This window comes from Mustela nigripes, chromosome 3, assembly GCF_022355385.1.
Source record: "Mustela nigripes isolate SB6536 chromosome 3, MUSNIG.SB6536, whole genome shotgun sequence".
Taxonomy (NCBI): domain Eukaryota; kingdom Metazoa; phylum Chordata; class Mammalia; order Carnivora; family Mustelidae; genus Mustela; species Mustela nigripes.
This window is the reverse complement of record NC_081559.1, coordinates 178,238,113-178,259,453: the sequence shown is the minus strand read 5'-3', so window position 1 is coordinate 178,259,453 and position 21,341 is coordinate 178,238,113. Positions and strand designations below refer to the sequence as shown.

At 42.1% G+C, this 21,341-nt stretch overlaps 1 protein-coding gene across 1 annotated transcript in view; it reads right to left on the bottom strand.

Annotated features, from left to right (window-relative positions):
• Positions 1–11,676: 11,676 nt before the first annotated feature.
• DEPTOR (DEP domain containing MTOR interacting protein) overlaps positions 11,677–21,341 on the bottom strand; it is a 131,919-nt gene continuing 122,254 nt past the window's right edge. Inside the window, exon 9 of the mRNA XM_059395088.1 lies at positions 11,677–17,098. Within this exon, the coding sequence (XP_059251071.1) occupies positions 16,970–17,098 (129 nt within the window). The 3' untranslated portion in view covers positions 11,677–16,969. The remainder of the gene's footprint in view (positions 17,099–21,341) is intronic.

Below are 21,341 nucleotides of genomic sequence, written 5' to 3'. Positions count from 1 at the left end.
GCACTACCGCCTACCAGCCCTTCCAGCAGCCAGACTGAGGAACAGGCCCCAGTCTACAACAAGACCACAGCAACTACTACGTATTTGAATAAAAAGATAAAAAAGAAATACTCTGTCTTGGATTATGAGACAAGAGAGAAGAAACATTTGAAAGAAGAAATGAACAAAATGGAACAGGGAACATGTGCACTGACCAAAGCCTAGTGCTAAAATGATCACTTCAACTTCCAGTAATTCGTTTCATGTTCCGGAACGCTGAGCCAAGGTGAACTATGGCATGTTTCATTAACTACTTATCCTGGACCAGATGCTAGTGCATGTTTGTTTATTCACATACTGCTGAGTTCTAAGAAGAATTTCCTGTGAGTTGTTCAGATACTCACAATCCAGCAAGAGAAAATTTACCTATTAATAGCCTGTTGAGGAATCTCCCATTATTATGTGGGGTTCCAAAGAATGGTTTCAGCTTCAACTTTGTTGCCTGTTTCCGAAGGGCAGGACTTACAGGGGACATTCCTGCTAATCAGCACTGTGGTAAGGACAGTCCTACCCACTCCAGCAGGGCTTGGCTTAAACTGGTTGGTTATTCATTAGAGTAAAAGCTGCAGTTTTCTGAAAGGCACGACTTTGAGGTTGAAGAGCTCTCTCCACGAAGCACTGTGCCCTCTGTAGTGGCAAGGGGCCCATTGTGAAATCAAATTCCACTGGATCAACCCTCTACCCTGTCCTTTGGCTGAATTACTCCTTTGGATGGGAGCCCACATCCAAAGCCCACAGTCACCCAGTCCGCCTTCCGCACATTTGTCCACTTTTTTCTCTCTGGGAAGGGTTGGGCTGGCACAAGCAGATTGCTAGTGAGAGTTAGCCACCAAGAAATCCTCTTCAAGGTGGGTAGAAGGTGATGTCTCTGTGTTCCAAGTTTCCTCGTAAATGGTTATGCTTTCCAACAGTGGAGGCGAAGCAGGGGCCAGCAGCAGCAGAACTGGGAGCTTGGACGAGCTGGGACGGGAAGGGATGTCCACCTCTAACGTCTCCTTCTCAACCCTTTTCTATCGAATCCTCATTTTCCTTTCTGTTCCCCAAATCTCCAAATCTCCACTTGAAACTTGAGGGGCTCAGTGCCTTGAGCCTCTGCCAATGGCTTTTTGGAGTAAGCTCCCTTCACTTGAGAGGTGCTAGAGGCTCGTAGTAATACTGCGTCCTGGGACCGTACATGTCACTAACAGGCTTTATATACTAGGTTATAAAGGCATAGAACAATCCAGCAGTTTCCCGGATTGCAGCGTTCATGATTCACACTCTTTCCAGGTAGCTGCTGCATCTGCCAGCTGTGTTTTATATAGGGTGTATTTTATCTAACAGCTGTGTTTCGTGTTTCCACACTGCCAGTGGATTTGGCAGGAGGAACTCTATAAAAGGCCATCATAGTGGGTGTGTACGGTTTTATCTCCAAGGAAAGATCTTCTCTTTGGAAAAATGCTCTTCAAACTAGTGTTCCTATGTCTTCGACACTGGAAGGGCATAGGAACCAAGGTGAACCAATCATAGGAATCCCGTCCTTTTGCTCACAAAGATTGGTCCAGGGTTGGTCATGCGACACAGGCCAGATGACTTGAAGCTGTGGGGCAGGACATTTCACAGTGAAGCCGATGGAAAAGCATCCTTTCCTCACGGACCGGTCAGCTGTAAGAATTCAAACCTGGCAGCTGTGCCCACTGCGACATAGGCTTGTGTGAATAAAGGCCATACACGAGAAGGAGAAAGTAGAGAAAAGTAACAGCTACACAGAGAGTGAGATCCTTGGCAGCCTTTTAGGTTTTACTCACCCTGATTTCCTAACACTCACTCAGTTTTGCCAATTCCCGGTTTGCTTAAGCAGGCCCAGTTTACACCTGTCGCCTCAGCTTAATCATTGATAGCTCAGTCTTACGTTCTCAGAAGTGTTCCAGGTGAATGATGAAGTGTATAATCATTGTTCTACTGCAATGCGGCTAAATAAAGCAATAAAGTCTCCCCGCGCCCTAAGTTAGTTTAAGCTGGTTTTATGTCACTTGCTGCCCCCAAAATCATGATTGATCTAGGGGTATCTGAGTGGCTCAGTGGATTAAGCCTCTGCCTTTGGCTTAGGTCATGATCTCAGGATCCTGGGATCGGGCCTGGGATCGGGCCTGCGTTGGGCTCTCTGCTCAGCAGGGAGACTGCTCCCCCCTCCCCACCCCACTCTCTCTGCCTACTTGTGATCTCTGTCTGTCAAATAAATAAATAAATATTTTTAAAAAAATTTTTAAAAATCATGATGGAGCTATCACTCTTTTCTAAATTAATCAGGAAATCTTTTCCTAGTACAACTCCAAACTTTGATCGTCTCCACTTGCTTGAATTCACTGGCAGACACCCGATTATCTATCTGTTTCTTGGTCTCCATTTATTCTATAGCATTGACCCCCTGTGCTGTTCCAAGCATACCCTGCCCTGATCACGGGCCCTTTACTCCACACTTCACCACCCAAAACCAGCATCACCCTAAGTGACAATGGAGCTAGTCTTTATATATTGTGTTTCTCCCCAGAGCATAGTCATGACCCAGTTTGGGCTCGTATTTATAGGAGATCCGGGGGAGGTTTCCTGCTGCACTCCTTCCCTTGCCTCAAGTCCATCCTGCTGGATCCTGTCCATCAGGCTCTTCCCTTTGCCAACATCACATCAAAGCCAGTTTCCAACACCCTCCAGCTTGATTCCGTCTCCAGGTGGAGTCTTTCTTCCTGATTGTATCACTCCACACTTCTGCCCTGTTCCCCATTTTTGGCTTCTGGTTTTGTAACACATTTTCCTGCTCATGGCTCTTCTCACGATTCTAAACTTTCAGGACTGTTTCCTTAGCTTTGCATTTTGGTTCTTTCTTTTCCCTCCATCCTTTCTACTACTTATCAAAGGCTTTGGCTGATACATCATTCATTCTAGTTCGGTTCAATCTACCACAGAGATCTGGTACCTTTTCATTAACTTGCAGGAGGCACATCTGCTGGTTCATCCCAAACTGAAGAAGGATGTAGTTTAAAAAAAAAAAAAAAAAAAAAAACTGGTCCTGGAGTCAGACACACGTGATTCACATCCCAGCTCTGCCATTATCGTCAGTGTGAAACCCAGGACTTACCCCCAGCAGAATGACATGTTAGAGCTTTCCAAAAACCTCACACAGTTTTGCAGATTTGTTTCATGTGCAAATCTTTTTTCCTGCTTTATTTGGTATTAGTTATTAGATACATTTGTTCTCCTTTTCTCCAATACCACTGTATTAGAGTAAGGTCATTTATGCTACAATAACAAATTCCCCCAAATCTCAGTGGCCTCAATAATACGAATTGGTTTCCTGCTCATATCATAGCCGGACCTGAGTCAGGACGTTTTCTTTAGCAGACAATTCAGGGATCCTGGCTCTTTCCATTGTGTGGCTGCTCTATCCCAGAATCCTTCTCTTCTGGACCCATGTTAGAGTGAGAGTGGGAGTGTAAGATTTCACAGGATATTTTTATAGCCAGCCCGAGAAGTGGTATATATAATGTCTATCCATATACCAGTGGCCAGAACCAAATCACATTGTCGTACCCAAATTCAAGGCTGTAGACTTCCCAGGAAGAGAAAGCAGGATTGGCAAGTAAGCGTCTAGTCCGTCTAGGACAGTCACATTTCCTAGTTGGTGTGTGCGGAAAATAAAACCAATGATGGTATTATTTATTATAATCAGCATAATCATATTAAGCACTTACACGCCAAGCAGATTATTGGCTCTTTTCATGGGTCATCTCATGTCATTTAATGCTCACAGCAACTTTATGAGGTTCCAAATGGCTCGTGTAGAAATAGCTGGCGGAAATGTGGTGGTAGAAATACCGGTATCAGCAATCATTCATTTAATTTCTGTGTGTCTTTTACATTCCCCAGGGCAACTGCCCAAGTTAGGATGTTAAAATAGTGTCCTAGTGCTGTCTTTAATGCATATGTTTAAAGATAAACCATTTTGTAGTAGAGTCACATGCTAGAGGTCATGAAGCACTCTGACATGAGCAGACTAAGGTCTTCAGTATTAAGACAAGATAACTAGAAATATGGTTAATATGACATGGACAATTATAAGGGAATTAAGAGAAATCTACTTGAATTCTCTGATTCCACTGAACTGAGGTTGGTTCACAAAGACATCACCTGGCTGATAGAGACTGGAAGAAAGTTGTGGAAGATGTAGCTCGTGACAAAAGATCTAGAGCTCTCTTTCTGGCTTTAGTTCTCCCTCCTTAATGCTTCTTTGCCTTGTCTACATGATGATGACTTTTGGCTCTGTCCCCTATTTCAGATCCTACAACCGCAATCGATCTTTCTGTTGCCTAGATGCTGATGCTTGACTCTACTCCTGTGTGTCATCCTACATAGACCCACCAACAGACAGAGCCCCTCCCTGTGGATTCTCCAGTGCTTCTTCCATCCAGTGAACTTTGTACCCACTCTCCTGTTTATGGTTGCCCCATCCCCGCCAGCCTCCTACAGATCGAGCTCAACATTCATTAAGGGCTAGAAGAGGCTGCTAGAAACTGATAAGGAGAATTAATAGGTTTTAAGTCGAAATGGGGAGGAAAGGAGTTAAGAGGGAGGGAAAGTCAGTTGGTGGTTAAGGGAACTAAAGGTCAGGAGCATCTAAAGGAGATGCCTTGCACTCTTAACTCATGGTCAGGAGAAATTTTTAAAAAGGGAAGCTTTACTTGAATTTAGAGTCTAGACACTAACTGCAAAGGAAGTTGTCACCAAGAAAGGAGACTATTAAGTGAGAAGCTGTACATGCACTATTTTTATTTTTTACAGTAGAATTCCCTTTGAGAAACCAGGGGAAGACTCCAACTGTCAAATGAGAGACAGTCTCTGTTCATGCAAGGGGTGGTCTCAGCCCTCGTAGAACTCTCCAATTGTATGACCCCCACCAGACTTGCCAAAGAACCAATGCATGCTTTGTTTCTGGACGCGCTCTTTTTCATATTAAGATGTTGACATCATCCAAAGGCATCCACAGTGTGGTTGATGTGAACAGAAGGCATTTCCAAGGAGTAAGAAAGAGGTACTTCATCCCCTGGTTGAACATAGCTGAAGGGGGATGTGTGCATTCTGGGAGCTGGAGTCAGGAAGCCGCCTCATAGTTACAAGCGCTGTGTTAAGCAACTGTAAAAACGCATATCCATTGAGATTTTCTTGCTCTGGGCACTAATGATCTTGGACTGTTAACAGCCACTTTCTATCCTGATAAAACTCTGCCATACTCAGTAACTTAGCTTGGATATGGAAGTAACCTTCAAAAGTAGGTTTACATGTTCCTATTTGTAAGAGCAAACTCTAACACACTTTTCTTGACCTCTAATTCACATGAGAAAAGCACAACACATCTAAGAATGAAGAATTTCTTGGGAATTAAAAGACAACAACAATTCTCAGAGACTGCATTCGGATGAAAACTTCTTGTCCTTCAAGTGTGTGTGTGTGTGTGTGTGTGTGTGTGTGTGCAGAGTACAAGTCCAGCCCTGGACTTATAACCTAGTTTTCTATGTGGTGGGGGTTGTAGAGGGAAGGTAGAAGATCAAAGGTTAAATGGAGTTGAGGAATCATTGTGAGATGTATCATACGTAGAGTTGTTACTTGGGACAATGGGCATAAAGTCAATCCAGCAGTTAAGAACGGCCATCAAACCCTGAACATGGACATGGCATATAATAGACATTTGATTTCTCAATCATTGAGAAACTTTCTAGAAGTCTGGAATCACAGGGACTTTGCCTGGATTCCTTTAATTGTGGGTCTGCGACCATTAATGTCTCTCCTTCTAAAAGAAAAAGGTCTCTTTGTCTCTCCTTGGTCCTTGCTGTGAGCCCACTTTCTCTCCCTAAGCTCTAAAAAAGATGCCAGATTGAAGGTCTCCTGTGGTCCAGCAGATGTCAGTGTGGCCTCACTGGAGAACCAAGGGAAACCGGGCTGTACCAGACTGCCTGAAGGAATGGATGAAAAGGAGGGTCCGTGTGTTTCACAGGTCATCTCAGAAAGGAGGCAGGAAGGAGGAAGCATCAAGAAGATACCTAAGATGTCTAGGTCGATTTCCATTTGGGGGTACACTATCAATTTGAAGTGATTTTTACAGACTGTGGGTAGGGAATGTTACTAGGTCCGAGAGATACAAGATTCAGTGTAGCTCCTTCCTATCCTCTGGAACTCCCAAGTTACTTGTTGGCTGTCCACCTGTAGTGATTAGCACTTGACCTAATAGCATAGGAGGCATATATTATTATGTGTTGAATGAATGAAGTGAAATGAGTGAAAACAAAAATGTCTAGGTGTTTGTGTCCCAAGAACCATCCAACAAGGAAGCTGGAAAAAAGGGCCACTACATTGCCAGTTTGGGAGCAAAGGAAACCCTAGGAATGAGCTAAATGATAGGTAGTGATGTTGAGAAGAAAAAGGGGAAGACGGGGAATCCCTCGTGTGTGCAAGAGGAACACGAGCCAGAAGGGCAGTCACTAGGCAAGAGGGATGAGCCCTGGATCATCGCTGCTCAGGAGGGGCCCAGCTGTGGTCCCCCACAGCAACAGCTAGAGCGTGGTGTGCTCCCAGGGTGCAAAGTCTGGCTCTAGAAGGTTCCCTTGCCACCGCATGCATGTGCCATCTCGTGCCCTTGGACAAACCGGGTTGTCACGGGAGGCAGATACCGTCAGCAGTCAGAATGACTGGCTTCCAATCTTCGCCTCACCATTTGGCCCGTATGTGACCTTGTGCCACTGACTTCACCTCCCTAGAGAGCTGGAATCCTTGTCTACAAAGCAAGGATTTTACTAGGACCCATGTCATGGAGTCGTGTGAGGATCAAGTGAGATCATCCATAAAACTACAATTATCAGAGTAGCTGGCATGTATTTCGTGGGAAATAAATATTAGTTATTATTATTATTGGTTTTTCTAACATCCATAAAATGAGAATAAACCAGCCAAATTTACAAGGCTTCTTACGGATTAAAAAAAAAAAAAGGATCCTGATTTCTGGTTTCATATTTCTATTTCTATTTCTGCACTAAGATGGAAGTGTGTGGAGTCCATACAGGTGAGCCAGTTTTCTTAAGCAAGAAGGAGGAAGCTCAGGACGGTGGATGGCTAAGCCGAGATGTGAGTGGCTTACTGTGTGTTTGTGGTAAGAAACACCATGCACTTCACAGCTAAGTCGGTATATGACCTCCTCCCCCTCCATTTCAAGCAAAAACATTATTTTATTTTGTTTTATTTGAGAGACAGAGAGAGCAAGTGCACAGGTGTGTGGCGGAGGCAGGGGGAGAGGCAGAGGGAGAGGGAGAGAATCTGAAGCAGGTTCCCTGCCCAGCACAGAGCCCAACCCGGGGCTCGATCTCATGACCCCGAGATCATGCCCTGAGCCGAAACCAAAGAGTCGAACACTTAACTACTTAACTGGCGGAGCCACCCTGGAGCCTCTCTTACATCTTACGTAGCTCGGACAAGCTGAAAGAAAATCTGAAAACAAAACGAAACAAAATAGGGGTTCTTTGTCTAACAGACTCGCTGCCCTGACCTTCCAGTCTTCCTTAGAGCTCCCAGGACTTGCTTCCTCCCTTTCGCTGTTCAGCTCCACACCTGGGAGTCTTCCGGCTTCATAATTAACGAACCTTCCTGTTCCCATGTCACATGCTCCATGGTCACCCCAGGTTCAAGAGTAAGGGCTCTCCTCTTCTTCAGCTTTCATAGCCTCAGGAACATCCGGATCTTCTGAACTCCGGGCTCCTCTCACGGTTTGGTGCACACACAGACACCTCTTCAAAGTTGAGGTAACAGATCAGATGTCCTTCTTCTTTCTTCTTTTCTCCTCCTCCTCCCTGTCCTACCCAGCCCAAGTCTCATCCACTCAGGCTGGACCTCAAGAGCCGTCCCTAGCTCCTTTCCTCAAGTTTATATCATCAATCAGCCTTTGTGGACCCAGGCATTTCAGATTTTAGGGAGAAGCGAGTTTAATATTTAGTCCCAAGGGAGCAAGGGGAATTGAGAGTAAGATATGGAGTCCCAGGAGGCAATGAAAGAAGGTCACAATGGCCCAATGACAGGCGAAGGAAAAGGGAGCTGTCAAATCCGGGATGTAAGCGCCCGAGACGCTTTGCCAAGGGTTTTACAGAGCGCTCCTTTCTTCTGCTCCAGGACGTGCGTCAGATGTCCAAGGCAAGCAGCAGCGTGTGCCTCCACTCTCCGCCTGCCCGTAGCTTGTGCTAACAGAAGCACTAGCGGGTGGTTTCGCTTGCATAATTCCTGCATGAATCTCCTAAGCCTCTAGTGCCCACAAAAGACAAACGGAACGATGTCTCAATTACGGTGTGCTCAGGAAACCTTTATAACTTCTTGATAATCAAGACGGAGTTGCTGGTGTATCTGAGAAAGAGCGTTTGCCCTGGGACGTAAGGCACACCCGTTGATTACTTTCACTGTTTTCTTACCAGGCTATCAAACTGCCAGGAACCTGATCAGGTGGTAAACGGTTAATAGGCAGTGTTGTGAAATTACTCTGTATGGGATCTGGAGTTTCAAAGATTATGTTTGATAAGTTATTTATTTGTAATTTTTGGTTTCAAAGTGAGGGAGCTGAGTAACTATCCAAAGCAGAAGGATTTTTACTCTGTCCCAACATACAGCCACAAACCCAGAGCTGTGTTTTCTAATCAACCTGGGAAAATCCTTGCTCTGCAGCAGACGAGGAGTATAACCAAGGTGACAGAGTGAGTGATTTCTTTTAATGTACTCAACTGAGTATAGCGAAGATCATATATATTTTTCTAACCCATCTATTATCCAGTCTATGGTAAAAACTAAAATGTACATGGTTGGTGTTGAAGATATATATGTATAGACAATCTTATGAATTAGTGTGTGTCACCATGGCTGAAATTAGCATGATATAGTAATATTAATAATAATCAGGGTGCCTGGGTGGCTCGGTGGTTAAGCCTCTGCCTTCGGCTTGGGTCATGATCTCAGAGTCCTGGGATTGAGCCCCAAATCAGGCTCTCTGCTCAGCGGGGAGCCTGCTTCCCCCCTCTCTCTCTGCCTGCCTCTGCCTACTTGTTACTCTCTCTGTCAAATAAATAATAAAAAAAAATCTTTAAAAAAAAATAAAGTCTATGAGACCTAATTTTTTAAAAAATAATAATAATAATAGCTATCAGTCATTATTTTTAAAGTACTATGTGTCAAGCACCATACTAAGACCCTTCAATGTATTAACTAATTAATCTTCATAATAGCCTCCTGAGATGATTATATCATTTAAAAATGAGAAAACCAAGACACAGAAAGATGCACTGAGAAGAGCATTGACTAAACATTCTGGGACCCAGGCTCCAGTCCCACATATACATTAGTTGGCATGGATTTGAGACAAGTCATAACTTCCCCAGAGTTCATTTTCCTTTCTGTTTAGAAGGCAGAAAAACAAGACAAGCATCCACTTACTGGTTATTTATTATGGATCAGGCATAAGGATAAGCCTTTTACTCGTGTTACCTCATTTACTCCTCACAGTAGGATAGACAAATAGGGTCAGTGCTATAATCCCCATTTTACAGATCAGGAAACTGATACCTAGAGACATCAAGTAACTGAATGTGCTCTTGAGCATGAGAACTGGAATCTGAATCTAGGTCTCTAGGTCTCCAGATCCCGTGCTCTTAACCCCTATGACCTTTCCAGCCTTAGTACATTTGGACTTGCTGCTTCCTCTGCCTGCAATACTCTTCTTTATTTCTTTAAGCCTTCTTTAGGTATTAAGGCCAACAACCAGGTTTGCAGAGGCTTTGGCTCAGAGCTGTTGCACTGCATAACTCCAGGGGGCGCTGTTCACATGGACCGTAATGAGAACGGTGCCTCACTGGAACTGAGGAGCACCGTTTTACTGACCACCCTGCTGAAATCCTGGTCATTCTCCATCACCCCATCTGGTTTCAGTTACTTCTTAGCACTTACTCCTATCTAAAATGAACTGTTTTATTTATATAATTTATTTATTATCTGTGGCTCCCAAGAATATGTAAATTTCACGTAGACAGGGACCTGTATTATTTGCTATTGTTTGCCGAAGACTTAGTGACAGACCCATAGCACATGCTTAATAGTTATTTGTTGGATGTCCATAAATATGTCATACTGACTTCCAATAATTCTTGCCTCATTGGAATCACAGCGTTGTTACAGGATAAAAAGTTTCAAGACATCGAGGCATCATGAAGACACTGATATAGTAAGTTAGGATTATAAATTGCCAATTACATTTTCTGTGCTTTAAATTTATGAGCTAATTAGGATTCTCAGTATCATTAACCAAATAGACATTTATTTGACAAAAATTAAGAAGTCTCAGAATACCAAGTGTTGGAGAAGATATTGACAACATGTATCACTTTCATATTTTGGAAAGGAGTGTACAGTGACTCACCATTTTGGAAACTAGCTGTGTCCTTGTAAAGTCAGCACTCACGTTTCCCATGACTCAGCACTTCTTCTCCCAAGTAAATGCCTAAGGTAAATTCCTACTCTTAGTCCTAGGAGTTGGTATAAGAATGTTCCTAACAGGGGCACCTGGGTGGCTCAGTGGGTTAAAGCCTCTGCTTTTGGCTCAGGTCATGATCTCAGGGTCCTGGGATCGAGCCCCGCATTGGGCTCTCTGCTCAGCAGGGAGCCTGCTTCCCCCCTCCTCTCTTTCTACCTGCCTCTGCCTACTTGTGATCTCTATCTGTCAAATAAATAAATAAAATCTTAAAAAAAAAAATGTTCCTAACAACCCCATCAATGATGATGACAACAGTGGAAAGAACCCAAATGTCCAATGACAAGAAAATAACTTGGGCTCTAGAAATTTGTGAAGCTGTGAAAAATGAATGAACGATGACTACACAGAAAAATCTAGAAGAATCTGTAATATAATTCTGAACAAAAATATGCAAATCTCAGATTATATAAAACTTGATACCCTTTTAATACAGTTCATTAAAAAAACTAAACAATAATGAAAACAAGAGAATGGTAAAGTCAACACTGACTGCTGTGGTTATGTTGGGTAAGGGAAAGTGGGCACACGGGTTGTGAAGTTGTTGACTTTATCATTCTCTGGGTAAGTTGCTGTCAGTGTTCTGGTTCTTGGGTGAGATGGTAGTTTCTTGCAGTAAACCACCTGCTTCAACACCATGGTTTCTTATCCGGCCCCCCCACCCCTCCCATGGAGAGAGCACTTCTAGGAGGCAGGCCCAAAAGTAACTCATGGATCCAGGGTCATGTCTCCTCAGTTTTGTATTCCCAGGGCCTATATACAGTATCTAGCAAGACAGTCTCAGTGAGGTTTCTGGAAGGAAGGAAGGAAGGAAGGGAGGGAGGAAATGAGAGAAAAATGTAAAGTGTCTTTGGTTTATATTGAGTGTAATCCAATCATCCCATGCATTACCTGCTCCCACACATACTGAATTATGTAATCAATTTCCTAATTAGTTGAAAATAAAAAGAACATTCTCCCAGAGTAGTAAGCAACTCCATAACATTTTTTCCATATAGGTTATTCCACAATACTCATCAATACGGGGCTTTGTAGGGAGAAAATGATTCCAAATCAAATACAGTACAGAAAAAGCTTTTTAATGCACTTTTTTTTTTTCAGGCAAAAGAGCGTCAGAAAACATCCATCATTAAGTAGTGTTACAAATGGCACTTTTGGCTACATTAGAGACTTAGATATGAATCCCATATGTTTTCTCTGATCGCTTAGTAGTAGAGCAACTTTATAATGCAACCCTTTTTTAGGATAAAAAAACGGCTAATTTGTCCTAAAAGACAGGAAAAGCTGTAAACCTAAAGTCACCACTTTAAAAATTTAACATTTATTTCATACTATACAATCTATTTTCATATTATAATTTTCAGTATTATGCTACAATTCTTAAGAAGGGAAAACATAAATTTCAACCTAATTTAAAAATAAACATATAAATTAAGTACATATATTAATGCATTTGATAATATCATATGCTAACTTTGACGATGAACTTCATTTTGGTATGCTGCAGATTTGCCCTTTTGGTGTTGAACTGAGGAAAAGCATATTATACCTGAAATTCTGCCTTCGATGAGTAAAACAATGCTCAGTGATATCAACGGATTCTTACCAGTTGGTAAAACTGAAATGTTCCCAAGTTCTTCTGTCGAAAATGAAACAGGATTAATACTCAACAGGAAAGAATAGCTAGTGTCAGTTTAAAATAGGTCTTGAGGGGCACCTGGGTGGCTCAACCAGTTAAGCGTCTGCCTTCGGCTCAGGTTATGATCCCAGGGTCCTGGGATCGAGCCCCACATGGGGCTCCCTGCTCAGTGGGGAGCCTGCTTCTTCCTCTCCCTTTGCTACTCCCTCTGCTTGTGCTCTCTCCTCTCTGTCAAATAAATAAAATCATAAAAAAAAAAAAAGAAAATAAGTCTTAAAAGTTGACTCTTGTCACAAATATTTGAAAAGAGTATTTGGAAATGTGATACTCTATTTTGAACGGAAAGCAATGATTCTTAAATTGTTAATTGTTAATTGCTACGACCCCAATGCAGTCACTTTTATAAGATGGCATGAAGCTGACTGCATTTCATCTACTCAAATATGGGTATCTTCTTCCGGTTGCCCGCCATTTCTCAACCAGTCCCCTTAGCAACTTGTGCAACTATTCATCAGACATTAAGAGTCAAACATCACACACTAGGACCGACCCAAAAGGCAACTGCATTTTTCTCTCTACAGCAGAGATAACAAACATGGCTTTCAAACTTGCACTGATAGAATATACCACACTAATGAAGAAACCAAAGATTTCCACCTCCATCACACTAACACGAACACACGACACAAACTCCTGAAAAATCCAAAGTGTTTTCTTGGGGAACAACGAAAGCCAGTACACACACACACACACACACACACACAAATGCGCATGAGAAAGAAAAGCTCTTAGGAGTATTGCTCACTCTTCATTTAGGATAATTCTTGAGGTTTCATTTAGAAGTGGAGTTCCTAAATTTTAAAGCAATTTGCCTGTTAAAATATCACACAAGATACTTATTTTTTAAGGATATGATTTCACAATCCATGGCCTGAGTTAATTAAAATGTAATCTCTCACCTTCACAGGTAGACAGCACTCCTTGTGTTTTATGAACACCCCAGAGCCAAAGGCCTATTTTCACCACATTTGTGTTTGCTACAGAAAGCTATCTTGTAAAGGACATGTCATTAGAAAGCAGAAGACTAGCATCTGACCCAGGCTCTCTCCCTAGCAAGCCTCATGAGCTCAGGTGTGCCACCGGAATGTTCCACACTGAGCTGTGCTCATCAGTAAAATGAGGACAGGACACTGTGCTCTCCATGGCCCCATGCAGCACCATTAGTTTAGGATTTTCCAACTTTGAAGTTTTCATTAGGCACTGGGCTCTATTCACAACCTAGTAAGGAACTTCTACCCAGTGTTTGGTCAATGACTTGCATCTGGGAAGCAGAGCCTTTCAGTAACTAGGTAGCTCCTTGGTCCTTTATTCCATGAATGGTGAGTACCTACTCTTGGTGCATTAAAAGTAGCCATAAATTCTTTGCAGCTCCTTCCATCAAAGGGAGAGACCATTCCCCGCCTCTTGATTCTCAGCTAGTTTAGTGACTTGCTTTGACCAGCAACACGCTACGTAAGTAACCCTGGGTCACTCCCCAGACAAGTCCATGAAAGCTCCTTGCAGTTTCCATTCTCACCTTCTTTGATCTCATGAGGTGTGATGAGGAATCCTCGGAGCTCTGGGGAAAGGCCACATGGGGTGGAAGGAGACACCTCAGCCAACAGCACCAGCCATCTGGGACACCCATGCACAGAGCCTTCCTAGACCACAAATGTTCATGGGAACCCACCCGGCACCACCTGGACCAGTGGCTGGCCATCCCAGCAGAGCTCTGCACCATTTGCCAATGTACAGGATCCTAAGCACAGAGAGTGTTATGAGGCATGTTGTGGGGTGGCACACCAGCAGCCAGGGACAGCTGTTACACTACCGTGTCACCACCTGCTGATGCTCAGAGTGCAGTGAGGGAGACAAATACGTGATGGACAATCTCCAAGTAAATATCATCAGTGCTGTGAACACAGGGCATTGATGTATAAGGGCCCATGGGAATTTAGACAAGGGGAGTCAAGCCCAGAAGTGGGGAGCTGGCAAAGATTTCTCAGAGAAGATAGAATCTAAGGGGAGTTACTTAGATTTCTCCAGGCAAAGACAGAGAGGTCATATTGCAGAGAGGAGAAGCTGAGGTGGAAAGGCTGGAGGGAGCTCAGTAGTGTCCCGATGGGAATGGGAGCACTCACTTTCATTACCACGTAAGGATGTCAGGGTGGGGGGTTGCCAAGGAGTAGCTAAGGCAAAGCTCTCTTGACCTTAACTAGAATTCTCTGGCATTTGGCCTTTCATCTGAGGGTGATGGGAGCTAAAGGAAGAAATAGTTCCTCCCTCCTTTCTTTCCTCCTCTTCTTCCCTTCCTATTCATTTGACCGAAGACATCAATAAACTCTGAATCAAAGAAATTCCACTGGCAGGAAGCTGAACGGAGTAAAGAAAGACAGATGCTTCTCTGGGGCTTAGATTGGTTAAAGGGAAGTGATATTATGCCAGGGCCCAAGACCATCGGCATTAGGACATGAGTTCAAAGTACGGATGGCAGGCAAGAAGAAGATGCCATCGACAAAGGTGGTCCTCCTTCTTTTGAACTTAATGAACACCTGAACAGAGGCAGCATTTAAGACTTGTCTTTTAAAGACATCCTAAGAACTTTCTGAGCTGAATCCTAAGGTCTCCCACTCACTAGTTGTGTGGTCTCAGTCACATGACTAATCTCTGTATGAATCAGCTTCCTCAGCTGTAAAACAAGAGATAATGGCGATACTGAATCTCATGGGTCAGGAGGAATAAGTGATGTATAGTTTTAGCACAGCGCTGGGTATAAAGTAACCCCAGAACAGTAGGTCCCTAAATGGGGAAAGGCTGGGGGAGGGGCGGTAACATGGGCTCTAGCATTAAACAAACCCGTGGTTGAATCTAAGCAGATCTTGCAGCAGTGAGAACATGGATATTGAAGTTTGCTTACATTAGTTTCCATATCTGAGAAATGAGGGTGATAATACCCTTCTTGGAGGTTTTTTTTTTTAAGATTTTATTTATTTATTGTCAGAGAGACAGAGAGCACGTGTGCATAAGCCGGTAGGGCGGCAGGTAGAGGGAGAAGCAGGCACCCCGCCAAGAAAGGAGCACAATGCGGGGTTTGATCCCAGGACCCCGGGATCATAACCTGAGCCAAAGGCAGATGCTTCACCCACTGAGCCACTCAGGTGTCCCTTGGAGGATTTTGATGGAGATTCAAAGAGATCACATACGTCAAGTGCCGTAGCACAAAGCCTGGCATACAGTATAATCGCACATACACAAAAAATTGCTACTAGTTCCCAAATGGAGATTGACGGTACTAATGTTAGACGTTCTATATTACTTCAAAATCCTATTCTCTGACTAAAGCTAAGATCAGAAAAGCTGGATTACCAGAAACATATATATGTAACATCTGTAGCACGATATGTTCATTTTACTAGTACCAACACATTATGATAACCTATCACAAAAAGAATGACTGAGGTACAACATTCATATTTCATTGTTAATACGTGATAAGAAAGTAACCTGGTTGTTCAGAATGCATCACATGAAATCAAGAATTTGGCATTCCCTGACTACCTAATTTGGCACTTTGAGGAATTTCCTCGATACAACAAGCCCCCAAATGCATTCCTTTCTAAACCAAAAAAAGAAACATGCATATATACAGTGAGCTGAAAAATGACAACACAAGATGATGTTTTGGTGAAAAATAATCCCGCCAAAGAAGCAGGACATGTCATTCCTTAGAATATGTTACACTAGAAAGCTAGTAAAAATTCAGGCCAACAAGGCAATTTAATTTCAAGTTTTTATCACATATGGGCCAAGCTCTAGAATACTTCATTTAAAAAGGGACAACTTCAACGTGAAATCTTGTCAGAGGCTTGATATGTGTATATACAAATTCCTCTGTTTTGACATTCAACATATTCTGGATTAATTCTAGAATGCTTCTGTAGCTGATTGATAAGACAAAATTATTTAGGCTCAGAAAGAGAAATCAGCAAATAATCAGAAGTAGTATCCCCCTATGTATTCCATCTATATTCATCACAAGGTTTTTGTTTTCTAATGAACGCCATAAATGAAAACATAGGTTAGAAGTTGATACTAAAGGCAGGAATTAAGAAAAAGTCATTTTTTTTCAATGGCTTTTAAGCACTTGAATGCTTTAGAACCTCTTCAAAATGCTAGTTAACAGGTAATATTCCTTTGGATGTTGCTTTAATTTGAAGCTTGGTGAAATCCAGATCTTTCCATAAAGAGTTCCAGGTTCATTTTGGTAAGAGAACAATTTAAAATCTGTAACAACTACTCCATTGAATCCTATGAGGCGATTTTTAGCATGTTGCTGTTTTGGCCAGAGAAGCATTTCAACAACTTTAGGCAAACCAAAATAAAAAACAATGGCTGAGAACTACAAATGGAACCTGAGTAAGGCAATTCTACTACGTAAGGAAATTTCATTTCTGAACTTTTTTATACACTGACATAATTTTTTTTTAAAGATGATCTACCTGGTTCTTCCACATTCAAACAGTGTATGAAACGCAAATCAAGATGTGTATGTATGGAGACATTTTGTGCGTCCAAAACCATCCATGTGCGTGGAAGTCTTGTCATTGCACTGCTTTGTGTTATCCTGGCTTCGATCATTCTCAGGCCACTGAAGGGCCAGGATGTCTACCTGCTCAGCACTCTAACTCCTCCATGACTTCCATGACGATCGTCCGAGGGCCCGTCAGAATCAGATTGCTCACCGTCCGGTAGTCGACATGCAGCACATTGAGCCCATTTACAGAGACGACAAACTGACAGACCTAAAGGACAGACAAAGAGAAAGTATCTATTACAGCTCCTGCTTTTCCATAGACTTCTAATGAAGTCATTGTGTATCTCTAATGTCTAACATCTCTTAAAATACCCAACTGCACCCAGCTGAAGACAACAATTTCCAAGAATCTACACTTTTTCTAGAAGGCGATATAAGAGAAAAAGTATTTGCCTTAGTGTTTTACAAAATTAGGATTAAATCCTAATTTAGCAACTTACTAGTTGGAGCTAGGTATTTAAATTTCTGAGCTTCATTTCCCTCAACTCTAAACTAGAGATGATTAATAATAATAATACCCACCTTATGTTGTAAGAATTAAAGGAAGTGAAGTACATCCAGCTTCTGCAGTGCTGTATGCCAATGGAGAACTCAATACATTTTCACAGTGTTTAGGGCTGTTATTCATTTGGAATCAATATTTAGGGAGCCCCTATGGCCCACTATTCTCAAGACAGTCCTCTTTTCTACCTACTGTTTCTGACGGATTATTAATAGTGCTTCCTTTCACTTGCCAAGGTGTCCCTATTGAGATGATAAATTCCACACCTTTCCCTATTTCCATCCCTTATGAAAGTGGGTGAGGCTAAAAAAGGTCAGCTTTTACACTAAGTATTAGTTAACCCGTGATAGGAGAGAGAGTTACAATAAAAAAAAAAGAAGTACCATTCAATAATGAGAGACCATAGTCAGCTTGAGAATGATCTACAGCTACTGCCTCAAAGGGAGGTACTTCACTTGAGGTTAGCGGTGACTTCAGATGCTGGGTACTTTCTTATTTAGCTGACACAAAATAACAGTTGGTATATCTGTTGTGTGCCTAAAGAGGCAGACATGGGACATTCGAATGATTTATGTCCCTCAAATAGAAAAATGGAGAGACACACAGATCTCCCGCTGTCAGTGATAAGTATATCTAATTAGCAAAACAGAATCCCACAGAATATAAATTCGTATAGTGCCTGGCACATAGTAGATACAATATCCCCAATCCCTGGAACCTCTGAATATTTAGTTTACAGGGCAATGAGGAGTTCGGGAATAGGTTGCTCATCAGCTGTTTTTAACATTAGGAGATTATCCTGAGTCATCTAGGTGGGCCCAATGTAACTGCAAGGGTCCTTATGAGAGGGAGACTTGCAAGCCAAAGGCAGAAGTAGAAGTCAGAACAGAAGCAAGAAAGTGGAGAGAAAAGAGAAAGGGGCCAGGAACCAAGAAATGTAAGTGGTGTCTATCAGCTGGAGAAGGCAAGGCAGTGGATTCTCCCCTCTGAAAGCCCAGAAGGAATGCAGACCCGCTGATACCTTTAGATTTTTGACTCCAGAGTTAGAGCAATACATTTTCTTTGTTTCAAGCTGCCAAGTTTATGTCAATTTGTTACAGCAGCAATAGAAAAACCAATGCAGTAATCCAATAAATATTCATTGTTGAATGAATTGAATGTATAAATGCATTAAGCAAAAAAAGCACAATTTTGATTGACTCTGAAGGGTTTCTTGCTTCTTATAAATTATCTCCTCACTGAATAAGAAAATAAAAAGGAGGAAAGGAAAGAAGACAAAAAGGAAGAAGGGAGAGAAGATTGAGATAGGGGAAGGAAAGGAGATTCTCTGGTTGAGACTGACTGATTGAATGTCTCCCATATCTGTGGTTATCATCATATTTCTTTATAATCCCCCAGTAATTAATATGCATATCTGATTAATTAATTTAGTGTTAATGACTCAAAGAATAGGAAATATGAAAATAGTTTGAAAATCATTATTTCCTTTTCTTATTTTCTGAGTGGGTAATAACTATCAACTCAAACAATACAAATTATAAATGTTCAAAACACAAAATATATTTTAAATATAAAAATAAAATTAAATCTATAAATTAAATATAATAAAACACTATATTATTAAGTGTAAAAATACCTATCCTATTCCTCAAACCAATATTGGAAAGTATTAGAAGAGCAGCTATAGATGGAAAAGATATGGGATTTGGAATTTAATCCACTTAAGTCTTTGGCTCCCTTTGTTTGATGACCTTAATCAAGTCATGTCTTCTCTACCATGTCTCAATTTATAAAACAGGGTTAGGTAAAAATGCTTATCTGCAAGGGCTCAAATTAGATAATGAATTTAAAGCCTCTTTGTACATGTCAAGCACTACACCATTGGTTTCATGAATTTCTTTCCCCTTAAAAATACCCACTTTCAGGGCGCCTGGGTGGCTCAATGGGTTAAGCCTCTGCCTTCGGCTCAGGTCATGATCCCAGGTTCCTGGGATCGAGCCCCGCATCGGGCTCTCTGCTCGGTGGGGAGCCTGCTTCCCTTCCTCTCTCTCTGCCTGCCTCTCTGCCTACTTGCGATCTCTGTCTGTCAAATAAATAAAATATTTTTTAAAAAATACCCACTTTCTCTGTGGTCACATGCAAAACAAAATGGAAAGTGCGCCGTGGTAAGCAAAGTGGTTATTTACATAATGAACACTTTCTGTTGTCATGAACCTCAATATTTTCCACTCCCAACCTATACTGCCATGGCATCCTCATATGTAAGGAGACCATACCATCACTGTTTCTCTTTTCCCATTTCCATAAATCTGTCCTCATGGATTCAGGGCACATGTTGTATAGAATCAGCAGTTCTCAACCATGATAGAAGTCATGTCATAATCAAAGTCATACTAGCAGGTTACAATCCCTCCTGAAGAAGGCCATGGGTAATTTGCAAGGTAATTGAGCACTAATTTAAAGTAAACATTCACGGTGCTTTGTTTTTTCTGTTCCAGCATACTCATGAGCCAAAGGATAAGAGAAAGTCCACTCCCTCCTGATCCAGAGTGCTGACTTTAGACCTGGGTCTTTCTTTCCTCCAAAGAGATTAATAGTCCTTTTGTGATGCCAAATGAGAAGGCAGTAGTTGCCAGGTGAGCTCAAATTCCAGCAAACCTTCATGGGCTCCGGAAGGAGAGATGTGTCTCTGCATCACCAGGGATTACCTTTAGCATTTAGTCTCAACCAGAATTATATTCTGTCTCTCTCACACACTGGTTGTTTTCACTGACCAACACTTGAAAAGTAGGAAATTTCCACATAAACATCTAGGATCTAGCTTCTCTGGAACAATCTAAAGCTCTAATAACATCAGGTCACAATGGCCACTTGCCAATGGCTAAGTAGGGCTACCCCAGTAGATGTTCTCTTACTTGCCATGGTTCACATGTGTTTCTCTGCCACCTAGAGGACAGACATTGGAGTCTATGCCCCTGATCTGGGGTCACCAGAGGCAAAGAGCTAAAGAGAGGGAGACTTGGTATACCAATAACCAAAGGATGCCAAATGTCCATCGATGGATGAAAAGAGAAATAAAATTTGGTATATCCATATCATGGAATATCATTCAGCAATAAAATGGAATCAACCTTGTGCTACAACATGGATGAACCTTGAAAACATGATGCTAAGTGAGAGAAGTCAGTTGCAACAGACCGTATATCATATAAGTCCATTTATATAGAAAGTCCAGAACGGACAAATGCACAGAGACAGAAAGTAGATTAGTGGTTGCCTAAGGCTGGGGGATGGGGAGGTATGAAAGAGTGTCTAGTCCATTCAAACTGTAACCAACTTGCAATCCTCAAAAATAATTGTTTCATTAAAAAAAAAAAAAGTGTAGGGCTTCTTTCAGAGGTGGTGCAATTTTCTAATATTGATTGTGGAGATAGTCACATGACTCTGTGACAATGCCCAAAATAAGTGAGATATACACTTTACACAGTATATGAATTATAACTCAACAAAGATGTTATTAAAAAGAAGAATTGGAGGGAAAGGCGAGCTGATGTCAGCAATTCATAGATCTCTGTATCCTGGAGAGGGCAGATGCAGGATTGGTTGAAAGAAGGGGTCTTATGCACCTCCTGATTGCAGGGGCTCTTGGAGGTTCAGAACTGGAATGGTAAGGGCTGTGTGATTGGGAAGATGAGCCTTCCGTGGCCGCTGCTCAGGACCTATGTCCTGAGCCAGGGACAGTTGGACAAGGACCATGGGCAGCACAGTGTTCCAAGTCCTTCTTATTGGGGTGCCTAAACCCCAGGATGGGTGCTGGGGGAAACGACATAATTCCAAAGGGAAAATCATGGGCAATGGGACACCAAAACAATATTATATTGGACTTCTCATCAATCTTGGTGAGTGGTGACTTGATCTGCACTTGATTTTAGAGAAAGGTCATTTTAGG